Genomic DNA, 17256 nt, shown 5'->3' with positions numbered 1-17256 from the left:
TGGCCGACCCGCCAACCCACGCAGCTGCCTCCCTGCCGTCGGCCACGGTCGACAGCGAGGCCACCCGCCCTGCATGTTCAAGGAAGAAGATGAAGAAGGAGCAGACGCCGGAGGAGAGGGCCGCCAAATTGCTCAAAAAGGCTGGCCGGAGGAAGACGGCCGCAAAAAATAAAGCAATCACCGCTCGGATTGGCTCCTTCCAGTCAGCATAGCTCGTGGCGAGGGCCTACAAATTGAAGGCGAGCCTATATGGCAGTCGGGTGAAGACCAGCTTCCCCCCTCGGCAGAAGCGAGCTCCAAGATTTCGTCGCCATTGACCCCCGAGTGGTCTCCCGCCGCGAGCTGTGTGAGAATCGGGAGACCTTCGAGCTGATTGATACGTCTCCAACGTATCTACTTTTCCTAACGCTTTTTCTCTTGTTTTGGACTCTAATTTGCATGATTTGAGTGAAATTAACCCCGGACTGACGATGTTTTCAGCAGAACTACCATGATGTTGTTTTGTGCAGAAATAAAAGTTCTCGGAATGAAACGAAACTTTGCGACGATTTTTTATACAATAAATTAAAATTTCTGGAGCCAAGATCCACCGGAGAGGGGCACCTAGGTGGGCACAACCCACCAGGGCACGCCCCCTGAGGGAGTCCTGGATTATGGGGTCCTCGGGTGTCCGGGCTATGTGACATGGGCCGGATTGATGGGCCGTGAATTTATAAGGTAGAAGGCCTTCCCCCGTGTCCGGATGGGACTCTTCTTTGCGTGGATGGCAAGATTGGCGTCCGGATGTGTACTTTCCTTTCTCTGTAAACCGACCATGTACAACCCTAGGCCCCTCCGGTGTCTATATAAATCGAAGGGTTTAGTCCGTAGAGGCTATCAGAATTTACATAGGCTAGACATCTAGGATTTAGCCATTATGATCTCGAGGTAGATCAACTCCTGTAACCCCTATACTCATCAAGGTCAATCAAGCAGGAAGTAGGGTATTACCTCCATTAAGAGGGGCCGAACCTGAGCAAACATCGTGTCCCCTTTATCTCCTGTTACCTTCGATCCTCAAGCGCACAGTTTGGGACGCCCTACCCGAGATCGGCCGGTTTTGACACCGACGTTGGTGCTTTCATTGAGAGTTCCACTGTGTCATCGGCAGAAGGTTCTATGGCTCGTTCGATCGTCAACAACGATGCTGTTTCCGAGGAAACTTTCCTCCCCGGTCTTCTTTTTGTGTTCGGCGGCTTCGCTCTGCAAGCCAATTCAATTGGTCACCTCGAACAGATCGACAGCCACGTCCCTGGTCATCGGATCAGATTCGGAAACCTGAATTAGGTCGCCGACATCCCAGGAGACTTGATCTTCGAAGGGTTCACGACTTCGACCACCGAAGGAAGCCCGTCGGATCCGTCATCAGGCTCCGTTCAAGGACCAACTTCCACCTCCGCCCTAGCCTTAGATCCAGGGCAGGCTATGATGACCCACAAGTATAGGGGATCTATCGTACTCCTTTCGATAAGTAAGAGTGTCGAACCCAATAAGGAGCAGAAGGAAATGATAAGCGGTTTTCAGCAAGGTATTCTCTGCAAGCACTGAAATTATAGGCAATAGATAGTTTTATGATAAGATAATTTATAACGAGCAATAAGTAACAAAAGTAAATAAGGTGCAACAAGGTGGCCCAATCCTTTTTGTAGCAAAGGACAAGCCTGGACAAATTCTTATATAGAGAAAAGCGCTCCCAGGGACACATGGGAATTATCGACAAGCTAGGTTTCATCACGATCATATGATTCGCGTTCGGTACTTTATAATCTGATATGTGGGTGGACCGGTGCTTGGGTGATGTCCTTACTTGGACAAGCATCCCACTTATGATTAACCTCTATTGCAAGCATCCGCAACTACAACAAAAGTATTAAGGCAAACCTAACCATAGCATGAAACATGTGGATCCAAATCATCCCCTTACGAAGCAACGCATAAACTAGGGTTTAAGCTTCTGTCACTCTAGCAACTCATCATCTACTCATTACTTCTCAATGCCTTCCTCTAGGCCCAAATAATGGTGAAGTGTCATGTAGTCGACGTTCACATAATACCAATAGAGGAGAGACAACATACATCTCATCAAAATATCGAATGAATACCAAATTCACATGACTACTAATAGCAAGACTTCTCCCATGTCCTCAGGAACAAATGTAACTACTCACAAAGCATATTCATGTTCATAATCAGAGGGGTATTAATATGCATATAGGATCTGAACATATCATCTTCCACCAAATAAACCAACTAGCATTAACTACAAGGAGTAATCAACACTACTAGCAACCCACAGGTACCAATCCCAGACTTAGAGACAAGAATTGGATACAAGAGATGAACTAGGGTTTGAAAGGAGATGGTGTTGGTGAAGATGTTGATGGAGATTGATCCCCTCCCGATGAGAGGATCGTTGGTGATGACGATGGCGATGGTTTCCCCCTCCCTGAGGGAAGTGTCCCCGGCAGAACAGCTCCGCCGGAGCCTTAGATTGGTTCCGCCAAGGTTCCACCTCATGGCGGCGGAGTCTCGTCCTGAAAGCTTGCTTATAAATTTTTTCTCATCGAAGGACTCCATATAGCAGAAGATGGGCATCGGAGGGCCACCAGGGGGCCCACGAGGCAGGGGGCGCGCCCAGGGGGTAGGGCGCGCCCCCACCCTCGTGGCCAGGGTGTGGTCCCCCTCTAGAACTTCTTGCGCTCAGTATTTTTTATATATTCTGAAAATGACTTCCGTGAAGTTTCAGGACTTTTGGAGCTGTGCAGAATAGGTCTCTAATATTTGCTCCTTTTTCAGCCCAGAATCTCAGCTGCCGGCATTCTCCCTCTTTATGTAAACCTTGTAAAATAAGAGAGAATATGTATAAGTATTGTGACATAATGTGTAATAACAGCCCATAATGCAATAATTATCGATATAAAAGCATGATGCAAAATGGACGTATCAACTCCCCCAAGCTTAGACCTCGCTTGTGCTCAAGCGAAAGCCGAAATCGAAAAATATGTCCACATATTTAGAGATAGAGGTGTCGATAAAAATAAAATACGGACATGAGGACATCATGATCATCCTTAGAACAACAACTTATATAATTCTTTTCATATGATCTCTTATGCTAGAGTAACAATTCAATCACAATTTCAAGTATGAATCATAAACTTCATTGAGAAGTAACAAACTGTAATCTCAGTCATTGGAGCAATTGCAATTTATCATAACATAGGAAAGAGTCAATATAAGAGCTTTCCAGCAAGTCCAGATACTCAACTATCATATAGTCTTTCACAATTGCTAACACTCACGCAATACTTATGGGTATGGAGTTTTAATCGGACACAGAGAAAGATAGGGGCTTATAGTTTTGCCTCCCAATGTTTTACCTCAAGGGTAATGTCAACAATAATAGTTCATGAAAACTCACATCCAATTAGCTATATATATCAGGATCTTTCCAACATACTATGCTTGCCAAAGGATAAAATGTAAGAAGGAAAGGTGAAGATCACCATGACTCTCATGTAAGGTAGAAGATGAAAGTAAAATATAGGCCCTTCGCAGAGGGAAGCAGAGATTGTCATGCGCTTTTATGGTTGGATGCACGAAATCTTAATGCAAAAGAATGTCACTTTATATTGCCACTTGTGATATGGACCTTTATTATGCAGTCCGTCGCTTTTATTTCTTCCATATCACAAGATCGTATAAAGCTTATTTTTCTCCCACACTAATAAGTGATACATGTTTAGAGAGCAATTTTTATTGCTTGCACCGACGACAACTTACTTGAGGGATCTTACTCAATCCATAGGTAGGTATGGTGGACTCTCATGGCAAAACTGGTTTAAGGGTTTTTGGAAGCACAAGTAGTATCTCTACTTGGTGCAAAGAATTTGGCTAGCATGAGGGGGAAAGACAAGCTCAATCATGTTGGATGGTCCACGACAATATAATTTATCTCAGATGTAAGAAAACATAACCCATTACGTTGTCTTCCTTGTCCAACATCAACTCTTTAGCATGTCATATTTTAATGAGTGCTCACAATCATAAAAGATGTCGAAGATAGTGTATTTATATGTGAAGACCTCTCTTTCTTTATTACTTCCTATTAATTGCAACGATAACCAAAACTATGTTTGTCAACTCTCAACAACTTTTATTCATCATACTCTTTCTATGTGAGCTCATTACTCTTCATAAGACCCATATGATCTCTTTTATTTTCTTTTTATTCTTTCTCTTTTCTTTTATTCACTCAAGATCATGGCAAAATAATCAAGCCCTTGACTAAACACTAATCTTTATTATATATAGCTCATGGACTCGATTACATAGAAGGATCATAAATCAAACTCACAACTAGATCATACTAAAACTTTTATGCTACTAGATCTAGATATTACCAAAAGGATTGAACTAAGAAAAATGGTAAAGATAGAAGTGATGGTGATACGATACCGGGGCACCTCCCCCAAGCTTGGCAGTTGCCAAGGGGAGTGCCCATACCAGATACTCAATTCTTCTTTGTTGGTGGAGAGGGTGGAGTTGTTGATAATGTAGGCTTGTTGTCCCTCTTCCAAGGCATAGGCTCGCCATTATAGAAGGATGACCGAGTCTCTTGAATCCTCAAATCTGCAGCCAAACTCATCCTCTTGAATCTATAATCATACTCACAGTTTTGATTTTTCATGTCATAAATCTAGGCTTGGAGGTGCTCGATTTTCTCGTGAAGTTTGAAGAAGGCCTCCCCAATGTCCTTGGCGTCCAGCTTGTGGTTGTTGGTTAACTCCGTGATCATAATGTGATTGGAGTCAAGTCAACGCTCCACCATCTCCTGGCACCTGAAAACTTGTTGCTCCATTGCGTCGAGCCTTGTCTCCACGCTTCCGGTCCTCCTTGGTCCCTCAACATCACGGATGTGCAGCACCCCCTCATGCATCTCATTGGTTTGAGGGTGTTGCGGCACTTCCGTGAGGTAGGGGTTGATGACCTTATCGAAGAACTTGTCCTTGGGGGCATTTAGAGACGTCATGATAATCTAGATCTGTCAGAAAAAACAACTAGAAACAAGAACATAGGATATTCGCGTGATACGGTGGTCAAAACCTTTGGGGGATTATATAATGAAATTTTACCGACCAAAATATGTAACGTGCAAGAAAACGGAGTCCGGAGAGCACATGAGGTGCCCACGAGGCAGGGGGCACGCCCAGGGGGTAGGGCGCGCCCTCCACCCTCGTGGAGCCCTCGTGACCTTCCCGGACTGCTTCTTATTTTCCTATTTTTCTAAATATTCCAAAATGGAGAAAAATGCCATTAGAACTGTTTTGGAGTCGGTTTACTTACCGTACCACATACCTATTCCTTTTTGGAGTCTGAAACGTTCCGGAAAGTGTCCCTTATGTATTCCTCCGGGGTTACGGTTTCAATAATATTAGTTTCAACATTTATACGATTACCTAAGATATAATGTTTGATTCCTTGACTGTTCACCACCTTCAGATTTGTGCCTTCGGAGTTGTTGATTTATGGCACCGGAACGATAGACCTCCTTGATAATGTAAGGACCTTCCCATTTCGAAGAAGTTTTCCTGCAAAAAATGTTAAACGAGAGTTGTATAGCAATACATAATCACCTATATTAAACTCACGCTTTTGTATCTGACGGTGTCCTGGACTAGGGGTACTCACCACGCCATCTCCCGGTCAATTAGATTGGGCCGAGGACCCCCATGACCGTATACTCATGGGCCAGTTCAGACAGCTGCCGCATACAAGGAAGATTCCACAAGACTTGATGGTCAAGACAAGGACTCCTCCCCCACCGGCGTATTCGGCTAGGACTCTTGTTCTACTAGGCCTCTGGTGCATTATATAAACCAGGGACAGGCTAGTCGATAGATATACAAACAATCATACCATAGGCTAACTTCTAGGGTTTAGCCTTTACGATCTCGTGGTAAATCAACTCTTGTAATACTCATATCATCAAGATCAATCAAGCAGAAAGTAGGGTATTATCTCCATAGAGAGGGCCCGAACCTGGGTAAACACCGTGTCCCCTGTCTCCTGTTACCATCGACCTTAGACACACAGTTCGGGACCTCCTACCCGAGATCCGCCGGTTTTGACATCGACATTGGTGCTTTCATTGAGAGTTCCGCTGTGTGATCGGCAAAAGGATCGATGGCTCGTCTGCAGGTCAATTGTGATGCCGACATCTTCGTCGCCGGCTCTACTGGTCACCTTGGCTCGACCGAGGACCGTGCTCCATCTCCGATCATCATGTTCATACGAGGGCCTTCATCAACATCAACTCCGATCTCTATCAAGATCATGAAGGAATCATCCATGGAGCTCGGGGGCTCAACGTCAACATTGCCCTCGGGCGACCGTGCTGTTTTTCCGAACAACGAACTTGTATCCGCTACCACCACCTTTTAGAGCGTCGCTTTGATGATCCCTTTGGTGGAATTGTGCAAAATTGAGTCTACAACAACCATGTAAAAACATTTCGAGTTCCGATCGAGGAATCTCCGGCAATCTACGATATACCAGAGCCCTGTCGAATCTGGACAGGAATCTGGACGAGTTTAGGGCGTGGTCTCCAGCACCTAGCTCGGACGTCCTTTATAAGATCCAACCGTTGATCGGCTGCGGAATTCCTATATCTAACACCCCTCAAAATTTCAGCTCGATCTGACCGTCCAAACTCCGGGAACCTTCCGATTAGTGCACCACTTTTCGGGTCTGTTTTCTGCGCGAATACGGATCCGATCCGAATTCATGTTTCTTTATGAACGTGATATGGGACAACCTTCTTAAAGGAATTTTCTCCTAGGGTATTGTGCATTGTTTTTAAACATGTGCCCATAAAATTTTAAGCCTCCTCTGAGGTAATCTTCACTATCATGCTGGTGTCAAACCAGTCCGGCAATACTGCTCCACGGCTACCGACCTGCGCTAGACACGTCGTCGCCTTTTGAGCTGAGCTCAACTTCTTCAGATTATCATCTCGGCAAGCGAACAAGAGTTCGAAATCAACAAGGATAAATCATCACCAACATTGCCGCCCCACGAAATACACGAAGCGGGAACACATGCATCGCCTCATGGTCACTTCATCAAACTGGCATTGACCGCGTCACAAGTTACGACCTGCGTCGGCATGGCCGCACTATTGCTTATTCAAGACGATGTCCATCACGCCGAACTGCTTCAACACCTCGGCTGACACGGCATCTGCAATGTCTCCTTACCGACCTGCGTCACCATCTTTTCATCAACTTACTTCGGAGACTTCGGCGTCACCAGCCGACCAGCTTCATCACATTAGCTAGACCACGGGCTTTTCCTCGGCGAGCCAACCTTTGCTAGCATCGCGATGCCACCGCTTCATTATCCATTAGGCAATCGGTGTGTGGATCGAGCCCCAATTTTGGGAGGAACCTTTCTCCAGATTGCTACAACAGAAAAAACCAGGTGCTATCAATCCTATTATTTTTTCTTGATTGGATTTATTTTTCTCAAGGAATTATTACTCCGGTTTGTTTCATCATCTATACACAGGTCTATCAAATGGTGGTCGCATTAACAACGGCCGCATGGTGGTTCGGTCAGTTTTCGTATACAGTTCGGCGAGTGCCGCATCTGGAACTCAGACCGGCCTGCGAATTCGGGCTTGACCATGCCTTCACCGCGTCATGCCGACGCCCTGCATCGACATGACTTCGGCGCCAGGCCACATATCTTTCAATAAATTATTTTTGCGAAAAGCAATTATTCTTTTTGGACCGCACTATTTTATGTGTGTAGGTGATCGACTCCGACTGTGTCACATAGTCTCTTCGGCAAGCCGATGTCGTCGTCCCAATCGGCGTAAATCGGCTCGCGTGATCACCTTGTTGGTCGTGTTGCCATACCGATGTGTTCGGTTGCCTCGGGGACTTCGGCATCGCCGAGAGAGCTCTACCTCATCGAGTGTCCGGCGCACATGCCATATTTCTTTTATTACTCACTTTGCATAAATTATTGATTATGCAACAATTTATTATTATTATTATTCTTATTATCTCCGGCTTGCACCATTTTCTGTGCACAGGTAGATAATCCGGGCAGCGCTGTCACCGCGGCGTACCGACGTACCACGTCACCTCGGCTGACCGGGGGCTTCGTCATCACTTCATTAACACACGCTGGGGGCTTCGGCGTCACACTGCCGGCCTGCTCCGTCGCCGCGGTCAGACTGGGGTTTTCACCTCACCCATCGACTATGCTGCGTCACCACTTCATAGCCCATTTCTTTACTCGGACATCTCGGGACCGGCTTGGGGGCTGGGATCTCGTCCCGCCACAATCTCGGCCTGCGTCATCAACATCGAGCACATTAACCAGCTAAGTCACTTTCATGTTAAAAAACTTTCAGTTTTAAATTTTGTTCGGTTCAACCAAGCATTATACTTTTCGGCACAAAGTTGTTTGTGACAAAGTTCCTTGTCAAAACTTTGTTTGTGACTCGCATATTCAAATACCTCGTTTATTTGGGGGCTCCCTTGATGGAGATTTTCCTCTTGCATATGATTATACTTGTACGGCTTCTTTCCTTGTTCGTGTATTACGCAACAATATGCACCATATTGACCTAAGCGATTTGCAAGCTAGGTTGCCTCGCTTCTGTGTTTACCCCTACGTTCCTGATTGTTCGGCTAGGGAGTAAAGGGAGCACCTCTGCGATTGTCACGACCGGGTCATTCGAGCTCTGACCTCAGATTGGGTGAAGCCGAAAGCTAGCGCTCTTATTGTTTTCAATCATGGTCGGCACACAACGGAACTCATGAGTACAAAAAATCTATTGCACAAGTCTCATAGTAATATGAGCACCGAAGAAAGGTATCGGTGGCCTGCCCTAGGGCCCTCTCCTCTCTCTCTCTCTCACAAGGCCCATGTTAGCCCATTAGTTCCCCCGGGGTTTCCGATAACCCCCCAGCACTCCGATATTTATCCGGTGACCCTATAACTCATCCGGTGTCCGAATAACATCGTCCAATATATCAATCTTTATGTCTCGATCATTTCGAGACTCCTCGTCATGTCCGTGATCACATCTGGGACTCCGAACTACCTTCGGTTCATCAAAACACATAAACTCATAATACCGGTCGTCATTGAATGTTAAGCATGCGGACCCTACGGGTTTGAGAACTATGTAGACATGACTGAGACTTATCTCCGGTCAATAACCAATAGCGGAACCTGGATGCTCATATTGGTTCCTACATATTCTACGAAGATCTTTATCGGTCAAACCGCATAACAACATACGTTGTTCCCTTTGTCATCGGTATGTTACTTGCCCGAGATTCGATCGTCGGTATCTCAATACCTAGTTCAATCTCGTTACCGGCAAGTCTCTTTACTCGTTCCGTAATGCATCATCCCGCAACTAACTCATTAGTCACATTGCCTGCAAGGCTTATAGTGTGTGCATTACCGAGAGGGCCCAGAGATACCTCTCCAATACACGGAGTGACAAATCCTAATCTTGATCTATGCCAACTCAACAAACACCATCGGAGACACCTGTAGAGCATCTTTATAGTCACTCAGTTACGTTGTGATGTTTGATAACACACTAAGTGTTCCTCCGGTATTCGGGAGTTGCGTAATCTCATAGTCATAGGAACATGTATAAGTTATGGAGAAAGCAATAGCAATAAACTAAACGATCATAGTGCTAAGCTAACGGATGGGTCAAGTCAATCACATCATTCTCTAATGATGTGATCCCGTTTATCAAATGACAACTCATGTCTATGGTTAGGAAACTTAACCATCTTTGATTAATGAGCTAGTCAAGTAGAGGCATACTAGTGACACCCTGTTTGTCTATGTATTCACACATGTACTAAGTTTCCGGTTAATACAATTCTAGCATGAATAATAAACATTTATTATGATATAAGGAAATATAAATAACAAATTTATTATTTCCTCTGTGGCATATTTCCTTCAACTGCCGCCCTACTATGGCCGAAGCAAGCAGAGTTCAGTAGCCAAAAAACAAGCGTTAGTGCCCGCGGCACTGGACTGTGGAAGTACCTTGCAAGCGGTACTACCGCTACCCAGGGCGGTACTGCCGCTAGTGTGCAACAAAATGGCCCAAGCAAAACAGATGGATGCAAGAAAACCAGAACTGCCATAACTTCTGCAAATGTGCTCCGAATACAACAAACTCAAGCTTGTTGGATAGATCACGACAAGTACTATCCAACGGCGGCGAGATAAATTAAAAATAGCAAAGGAGAATAGATGCCAAATAGGATAAGGAAGAGGACCAGATGATATAGAGGCAGTAGAAAAATGTCAATGATATAGAGGTGTGAAACCTCCATCAGTGAAGAGCCGACACAAACTCCATCATGGAAAACATCATAGAAGATGTATATGAAATCCATTTTTGATGAACTCGAGCTTGTCATGAAGATGACCACAAACTCAAAAACTCAAACGGCGAAAAACCAAACAAGAACCAAGAAAGATGATGCCAATGATGCACTGGTTTGAGCTCTCTATGAACGATATGATTAAGCTACTCACTTGAGAGCCCCCCTTGATAGTACGACTATCGATCTTATAACTCGGTCTCTCAACTAACATCATGAGACCGATAAAATAGAGAACCTATCAAGGCCAAATATTTGCCTTGCGCATAACCCACTTGAGCCCGATGATGACGATCTTGTACTCCTCAAGTTGGACCACTTTCTTGATTGCGCCGGCTCGAAGAAGACTACTAGATTGCTCCTCCATACTCCACTACGGGTGATTCACTCTTTGGCACATCTTCATAAGTCCATTGTCACCATAATGAACGACAATCTTTAAGCATGATCTCTTCGTGATGCTCCACTTGAACTCGCACACCGCAATCTTGATGATGATCACCACTTGATGTCGTCTTCCATGAGTTATATGATATCTTTTTTATGCACAACCGAGAACAACCAGCAAGGCATTCAAATTTTTATGAAGATGCTAGTTTGTTTGGCAATCTGGAACGAAAAAAATGCAAGAGTTTTTCGAAACAAGGCATCTTTACCGACCTGTGTGGTTTCGTCAATCAAGGATGGGGCGAAAATTTGGTCATTGTCGGGGCTAATAGTAGGAAAAATTAATTCCAAAAGAGTGATCCCTCTTTGTGGTCATAAAACACTAGAACCTTGTCATTCTTCTTCTTAATTAATGAGATGAGGCAAAAAAATTGCCTCTGTTTCAAAAAAAAAATCATAACCAGACATCCGCCTTGGTAGACCATGAATTAGGAAGATGCATAGTTTATATAAATCTCAAACTTCCTTGATATGAGAAAAATTAACAAGGGTATGTTGTTAGTTATCTCGTTGCTGTTATTCACAAAAAAATAGTATCTCGTTCGTGTCATAGTGTCTACGACACTGATATGCGCCAGTACTTCATCAACGTTGGCTCGGTGTGTCGCCGTGTCCTATGATCTCCCAGGCTCACGACGGGACACGTGGCACGACAAGCACATTACACCATCGTCACGCTGCAATGGTGTTCATTAAAAAAACACAAAGTTTGTTTCTTGTACTCCCTTCATCCCAAAGCTAGTATAAAGTTGAGTCACTTATTTTGGGAGTCTCAAAATAAGTGACTCAACTTCATCTTGGGACCGAGGGAATACATACTTACCTGGGAATACATACTTACCCGATTTCTTACATCAAATTTTGCAAAGAGAACGCAAAGTTAGCCCGGGCTTCATGGCAGTATGGCCAGGAGCCTCACTGAAAGGCTTACTGTATGTGTGGTCTCTGCTTATGCATCTGGCAAATGATTGTACTCCCTTGCACGGCCTAATCATTATGGCGCCCTGATCACAAGGAAATATCGGCGAACACCGGCATCGGGCGGGCAGGCCTCCCTTGCACGGCAGCCTTGGCGTTGCCACGGAGGCCCCAACAAAATCCAGGTGGATCCGCCCCCGAAAGCTCGTACAAAGCCGAGCTGTGACCGAATCAAATCACGCCCGCTGCCGCTCCTCTGCTTCCCCCGGCGAGCGAGCCAGAGCCACCACCTGCAGCGCCACGAGCCCCCTCATTATTGGCCGCTGCGGCTGCCAGACGCCAGTACACGCCCGGTGCTCTGGTCCACCTCGCCTCCCCCACTGCACGTGCACTCACTCACTCACAAGCCATGCAGAGGCCCTCTTTGCTCCCTGGTGGTACGTGCGTGCCGCTGCCAACTTACAGGGACGGTAGCGGCAGCCGTGGGCTGGCCCGTATCGGCACCACGGCGCCGCGGCAAGATCGTGTCCCTCCCGCCCCGCGCCAACGCCGCTAAAACTAGTCCCCCCTTGCCGCCCGGTGTCTCCCCCGCGGCCGGAAGCGTCCATGGCAGCCTCGGCCGTGCGCGCGCTTTACAGCGGCACGGCGTCGCCATCTCAGGACCGATCGGATCGGGGGAGCTGGCTTCGCTGCTGGAGTGTGCGGAGGGCCAAGGATCCCAGCCCCGATCGCCCGGCCGGACGGAGCGCGCGCGCTTTACAGTACAGCCCCCGGAGCCGCACCTACGCGCCCGTGGCTCGACATTATACGATCCGCGCCATCGCACACGCATACTGTATCAGATATCACGGTCGTTCGTTGGGGGAATATCGGGCCGGCACGGTGACCTGGTTCTGTCTGTCCCGCCGACGAGGCTTCGCTTCGCGCCCGCACCCAGCATCAGATTGGCACTCTAGCAGCATTTACATTTGTTTAATCAGTTGCATCAATGGACGCCGATATGTACTTATATTTTACTCAGGGTCAGTAGTACGTACTACCTAGCCGCGTAAATTAGCGTGCATGGTGGTCCAGGTCCAGGAACATCGTCCGTTTCTGCAAGTTGGTAATTCCCTCGCTCGCGCCGAGTGGCCCCTGAGGATGGATCGGGGCGGAGTAGATAGTACTACAACTTGACAATGCGAGCCCGTGCACGAGCTCCACCGCCGTGGCCTGTACCTCGGATACTTTTAATGGGGGTACGAGGGCGGGCGAGCTGGTGCCGGCGTCGACGCACGCAGCAGCAGCTGGTGGCCGTGGTCCAGGGACGCAAAATATGAGCCCGTACGTACAACGCGGCCTTTGGATATGGTTTCGGCCCACTTTCCAGTGGAACGAGACGGTGCTTTGTTGGGCGTGTGCTCCCCCGCCATGCAAAGCGCGCCACGCCGCACTGTACCCTTGCGGCGTTAAAAACTGGTTGACAACCCGTCTCCCTGTACGCGCCACGCCGCTTTGGAGCCAAATTAATCCGCGTTGAGCCCTCGGCGGCGTTAGAAAACCAGGTATGAACAGCCCCCGGCACGGCACGAACGACTCGCTACCAAGATGAGATTATAGTGGGCGAAGGACCACGGGGGAAAGAATGCGATTTCTGATGGACTTTGGGCTCGGGATAAGAAGGTGCCACGGGATTTGTCGGTTGCTGGGCCTGGAACTCGTAGCCCGTTTTGATTAATGCGACGGTCCGTGTTCGTCCGTTAACAAGCAGTGGTTGGAGCTAAGCTCGGTCGCTCGTAGGTACCACGTTCTTTTTCTTCGCGGCAACGCCAAGGGCTCACAGACAAGCCCGGTGTGCAGTGTCCAGTGCGACAGGGTAATAAGTCCAGATTTTGTCTGCTGAAAGGTAGGCGGGCTTTATTTAGTGTACTACTATACTAATACGTGCTACTCCTACTAATCCCATGGATGGGCGAGTTAAATATCGCGTCAAGTGGCAGGAAATTTCGCCGCAAGTGTTTTTAGAGGGGACGAGATCAGATCGGCTTCCCGACCGTCCATGCTAGCTCGGCATAATTACTGACGCCGGCTCGGGAGGTAAGGAGAGCCACCAGAGAGCCGATAAAGATGCGGACAGCTGATCTCCATCTTTTAAGGATGTTAACATCACACTATGGGGGGTCATTGCTGGAGCAGCACTAAAAAATAGCTACCGTCACGGACTAATCAGCCGCCGTGATAGGCCGTGCAACTGGAAATATTTGCACCCCCGCTAAAATCTCATCGAACTCCTTGGCAGCATGATGGCCAAGTCATGGTCGAGCTTCTGAGCTTGCTATGTCCGGTGTCCGTGCTCTGGAAAGGCGGCATTAAGTTTTCCTTGGACGGTAATAGGCGGCATTAAGTTAACCCCGTGCCTCGGCCGTGTGTGTTGTTACCTTGGGTAAAGGCTGGTCGCAAGAGTACAAAACCATTGCCATGGCGGCAGGGCATCGGCGTGACAGCGCCACCCTTCTCCAGAGCGCGGCGGCAGCGAGCGGCCGCGCGTACACACGCACAGGACCACGTACGTCTGCCAGAGCGGCTTCGTGCGGTGCGCGCGCGCGCGCGCACGGGCATGCATGCGTGCGTGCACGGGGGGTGGGCGCCAACCGCGGAGCGGGCGGCTTTATTAACCTGCTCCGTGTCCGTCCGGCGGTGGTCACGCCGGCGCATTAAAAGAGGACGCGCGCGCGCACAGAACTCAAGTGACCGGCAACAAAGCTGTCCATCGCTCACAAGCAAAAGCGAGGCCGCCGATCGTGTCGTCGAGGGCGCCAGCCTTGTTCACGTAGCACGGCGGTACGACGCCTCAACGGCCCTCACGGGGTACGCGCACGGTGCGGCCACGGCCAGCGGCGGGCGCGCCCACGGGCCGCCCGCGCGTGTGCAGCCATGCAAGTTGCCCGCCGGCCCGGCGATGACAACGGGACAAAGCCTTCCTTTTGGGGCGAGCACGAGCACGCCGTGGCGCGAGGCAAGGAAAGGGACGGGCGTGCCTCCTGATCCTCTCCCGATGTCCCTTTCCCCCTGCTTAAGAAAAGAAAAGAAAAGCAGGGCGATTGCTTGCTACTAATTAGTTACCGCCAGCCACTGAGCGCACGATGCATGTTGAGATGTTCTTGCTTGGTTTGCAGACATGCAATGCAACTTGGAGGAGGAGCATGCTGAGCACCCAAGGAAAGCATGCACGCACGCACGTACGTACCCTCTGTAAAGCGTAGCCCGAACTCTTGGCAGTTGGTCAACTGATGCTAATGCAAATGGGGTTAGCCGTTGTAAAGCGCGAGCGCGTGATCCTGTAAGTTCTCGCGTGATCCCTCACGGTTGGATCATTGGATGGATGGATGCATCGAAGTTTCGCAGGATCTGGTTAATCTCTTTGTGGATACTATATACCCATACCAGTGACTGCAAAGGCATCATGCAGCTGCACCACCCACCCATCGTGGTTGGTAAATGAATAAGATTCCACACAGCCAGGCCCTAACGGTATGGTATCCACCACATGCACACGGGAAAAAGATACCGTCCATCCGTGGAGGGGAACACAAGGGTTGGATGGATCCCTCGGAAGAACAGCGTTAATTTCTGGGGCGTTGTGTTCTCTGCAATTGACGGTACATCATGCACGTGGACACGGCTTAATTTACTTGCGTACGCGAACATGGCCTCGTTTACTTTTCTCACTTAGTAGTAGTGACATACAAGTGTTGTTGTTTAATCGAATCGATTTCCCCCTCCTTCGAGGGGAAAAGAAAGAAGAAAGATTAACCGCCGACGCCTCCGGCGGGATCAGCTGGTCACGACCGCGCCACCGTCCGCGCGAGGCGCTGGACCTTGGCGGCGATCTCTGGGGGCACTCGCACGGCCGACCGGTGCGGCTCCTTGCACCGCCGGAGGTCCAGCCCCAGCGCGTCCGACACGTCCTCGGAGCTCCACCCGGCCCGCCTGAGCGAGTCTGAGCACCGGTCTGTCTTGAGCAGCAGTGTGTCGAGCACGGCCTCCGCGTCGGCGGCTGGCGGAGCCTCCTCGCCGTCGAACATCCCGGACGCGGCCACCTCCACCATCTCGTCCACCTCCCTGTCCCGCCAGCCACCTTTCTTGAGCACCGATCCGAGCTTGTCCAGGTAGTTGTCGACCCAGCGCGGCGTCGACCTCCGAGGTGGCGAGCAGCAGCCTGACGAGGATGTGGATGCGGTGGAGGCTTCGGAGGACGACGAGTCGCGGCGGCGCCGGTCGGAGGCGGCGTCGCTCCAGAACTCGATCCAGCGTGGGGCCTGGCCGCCGCAGGCCGCGTCGAGGCTGCGCCGCGTGCACGGCGTGCTCGTGCCGGAAGAGGGCATCGCCGCGAACGGGGAGGAGATGTCCATGGGCTGGAAGGACGACTCCCGGGTGAAGAAGTGGACGACGTCGAGGCCGCAGCAGAGGACGCGGTCGTCGGTGACGAAGAACACGGGGTTCCCGGCGAGGGAGGGGCTGCAGGGCAGATAGCAGCGGTCGAAGAGCGGCACCAGCAGCGGCGCGCGCCGTATGGCGGAGCGAGCGAGCCGCCTCGCGCGGTCGGAGTCGGCCGGCCTCTTCCCCCAGCACCGCGGCCACAGCGCGCCCCTCGCGATCTGGAGCGACGCGGCCGCGACGGGCAGGTCGAACGCGGCGCGGAGCCCCGCGCGGGAGCGCCAGTCCGGGAAGCCGGGGCCCGACGGCAGCCCGAGGGCCAGCACGGCGCGGAGGTCGGGCGGGAAGGTGAACCCCATCTCGGCCTCGGCGCGGGCGAGCTCCATCTCCGAAAGCCCCGGGAGGACGGCCACCCCGGAGGCCCGGAGGTGCGAGAGCACGGACGACGCCACGCCCTGGAAGGAGTACAGCCCGTGGCGCGGGGACGCCGACGCCGAGGAAGGGCCGGCCGCGGCGCGCGTGGACAGGCGGCGCAGGCCGGCCGCGTGCGCCGCCGGGGCCATGCCCGCCATCCGGTGCTCCACATCCACCATCGCGACGGCCCGACTCGCCTCGGCGAGCGGCTGCTTTCCCCGGTGCGTCTTGGCTTTTGGATGCGGGGAGCGGGGAGTTCGTGCGCGAGAGGCAGAGAAAAACGGCTGAGAGCGAAGGAGACGGGCGGACACGGTGGTAACGGGGTACGCTATATAGCAGGAAGCAGCCGTGGCCGTGGCCGTGGGGGGTGTTGGACAAGTCTGGGCCCAGCGGCCATGGGCCGTGGCCCCACTTTGGAGATCTGAGGTCCTGCCGCTGGGTGTTGCGTGGGCCCAGCCACAGCGATGCCTCCAGCATAGAGGACGCTATAATCCAGACCAGAAAAAAAAAGTGGAAGAGGAGACGCTGATCGGTGTCAGCCTGTCAGCAGGCAAGCAGCCTACAGTGTGATCAACTGGTT

General features: G+C 50.2%; 1 protein-coding gene across 1 annotated transcript; it reads right to left on the bottom strand.

The window, feature by feature from the left end:
• Positions 1-15512: 15512 nt before the first annotated feature.
• Positions 15513-16988, bottom strand: LOC125509543. The gene has a single exon (XM_048674529.1). The coding sequence runs from the start codon at positions 16853-16855 to the stop codon at positions 15668-15670; it is 1188 nt and encodes a 395-aa protein (XP_048530486.1). The 5' UTR covers positions 16856-16988; the 3' UTR covers positions 15513-15667.
• Positions 16989-17256: the final 268 nt, after the last annotated feature.

This window comes from Triticum urartu, chromosome 5 (genome assembly GCF_003073215.2).
Source record: "Triticum urartu cultivar G1812 chromosome 5, Tu2.1, whole genome shotgun sequence".
In the NCBI taxonomy this organism is placed as follows: Eukaryota; Viridiplantae; Streptophyta; class Magnoliopsida; order Poales; family Poaceae; genus Triticum; species Triticum urartu.
Note: the sequence above shows the minus strand (reverse complement) of the source record. Positions and strands in the feature narration are given on the sequence as shown.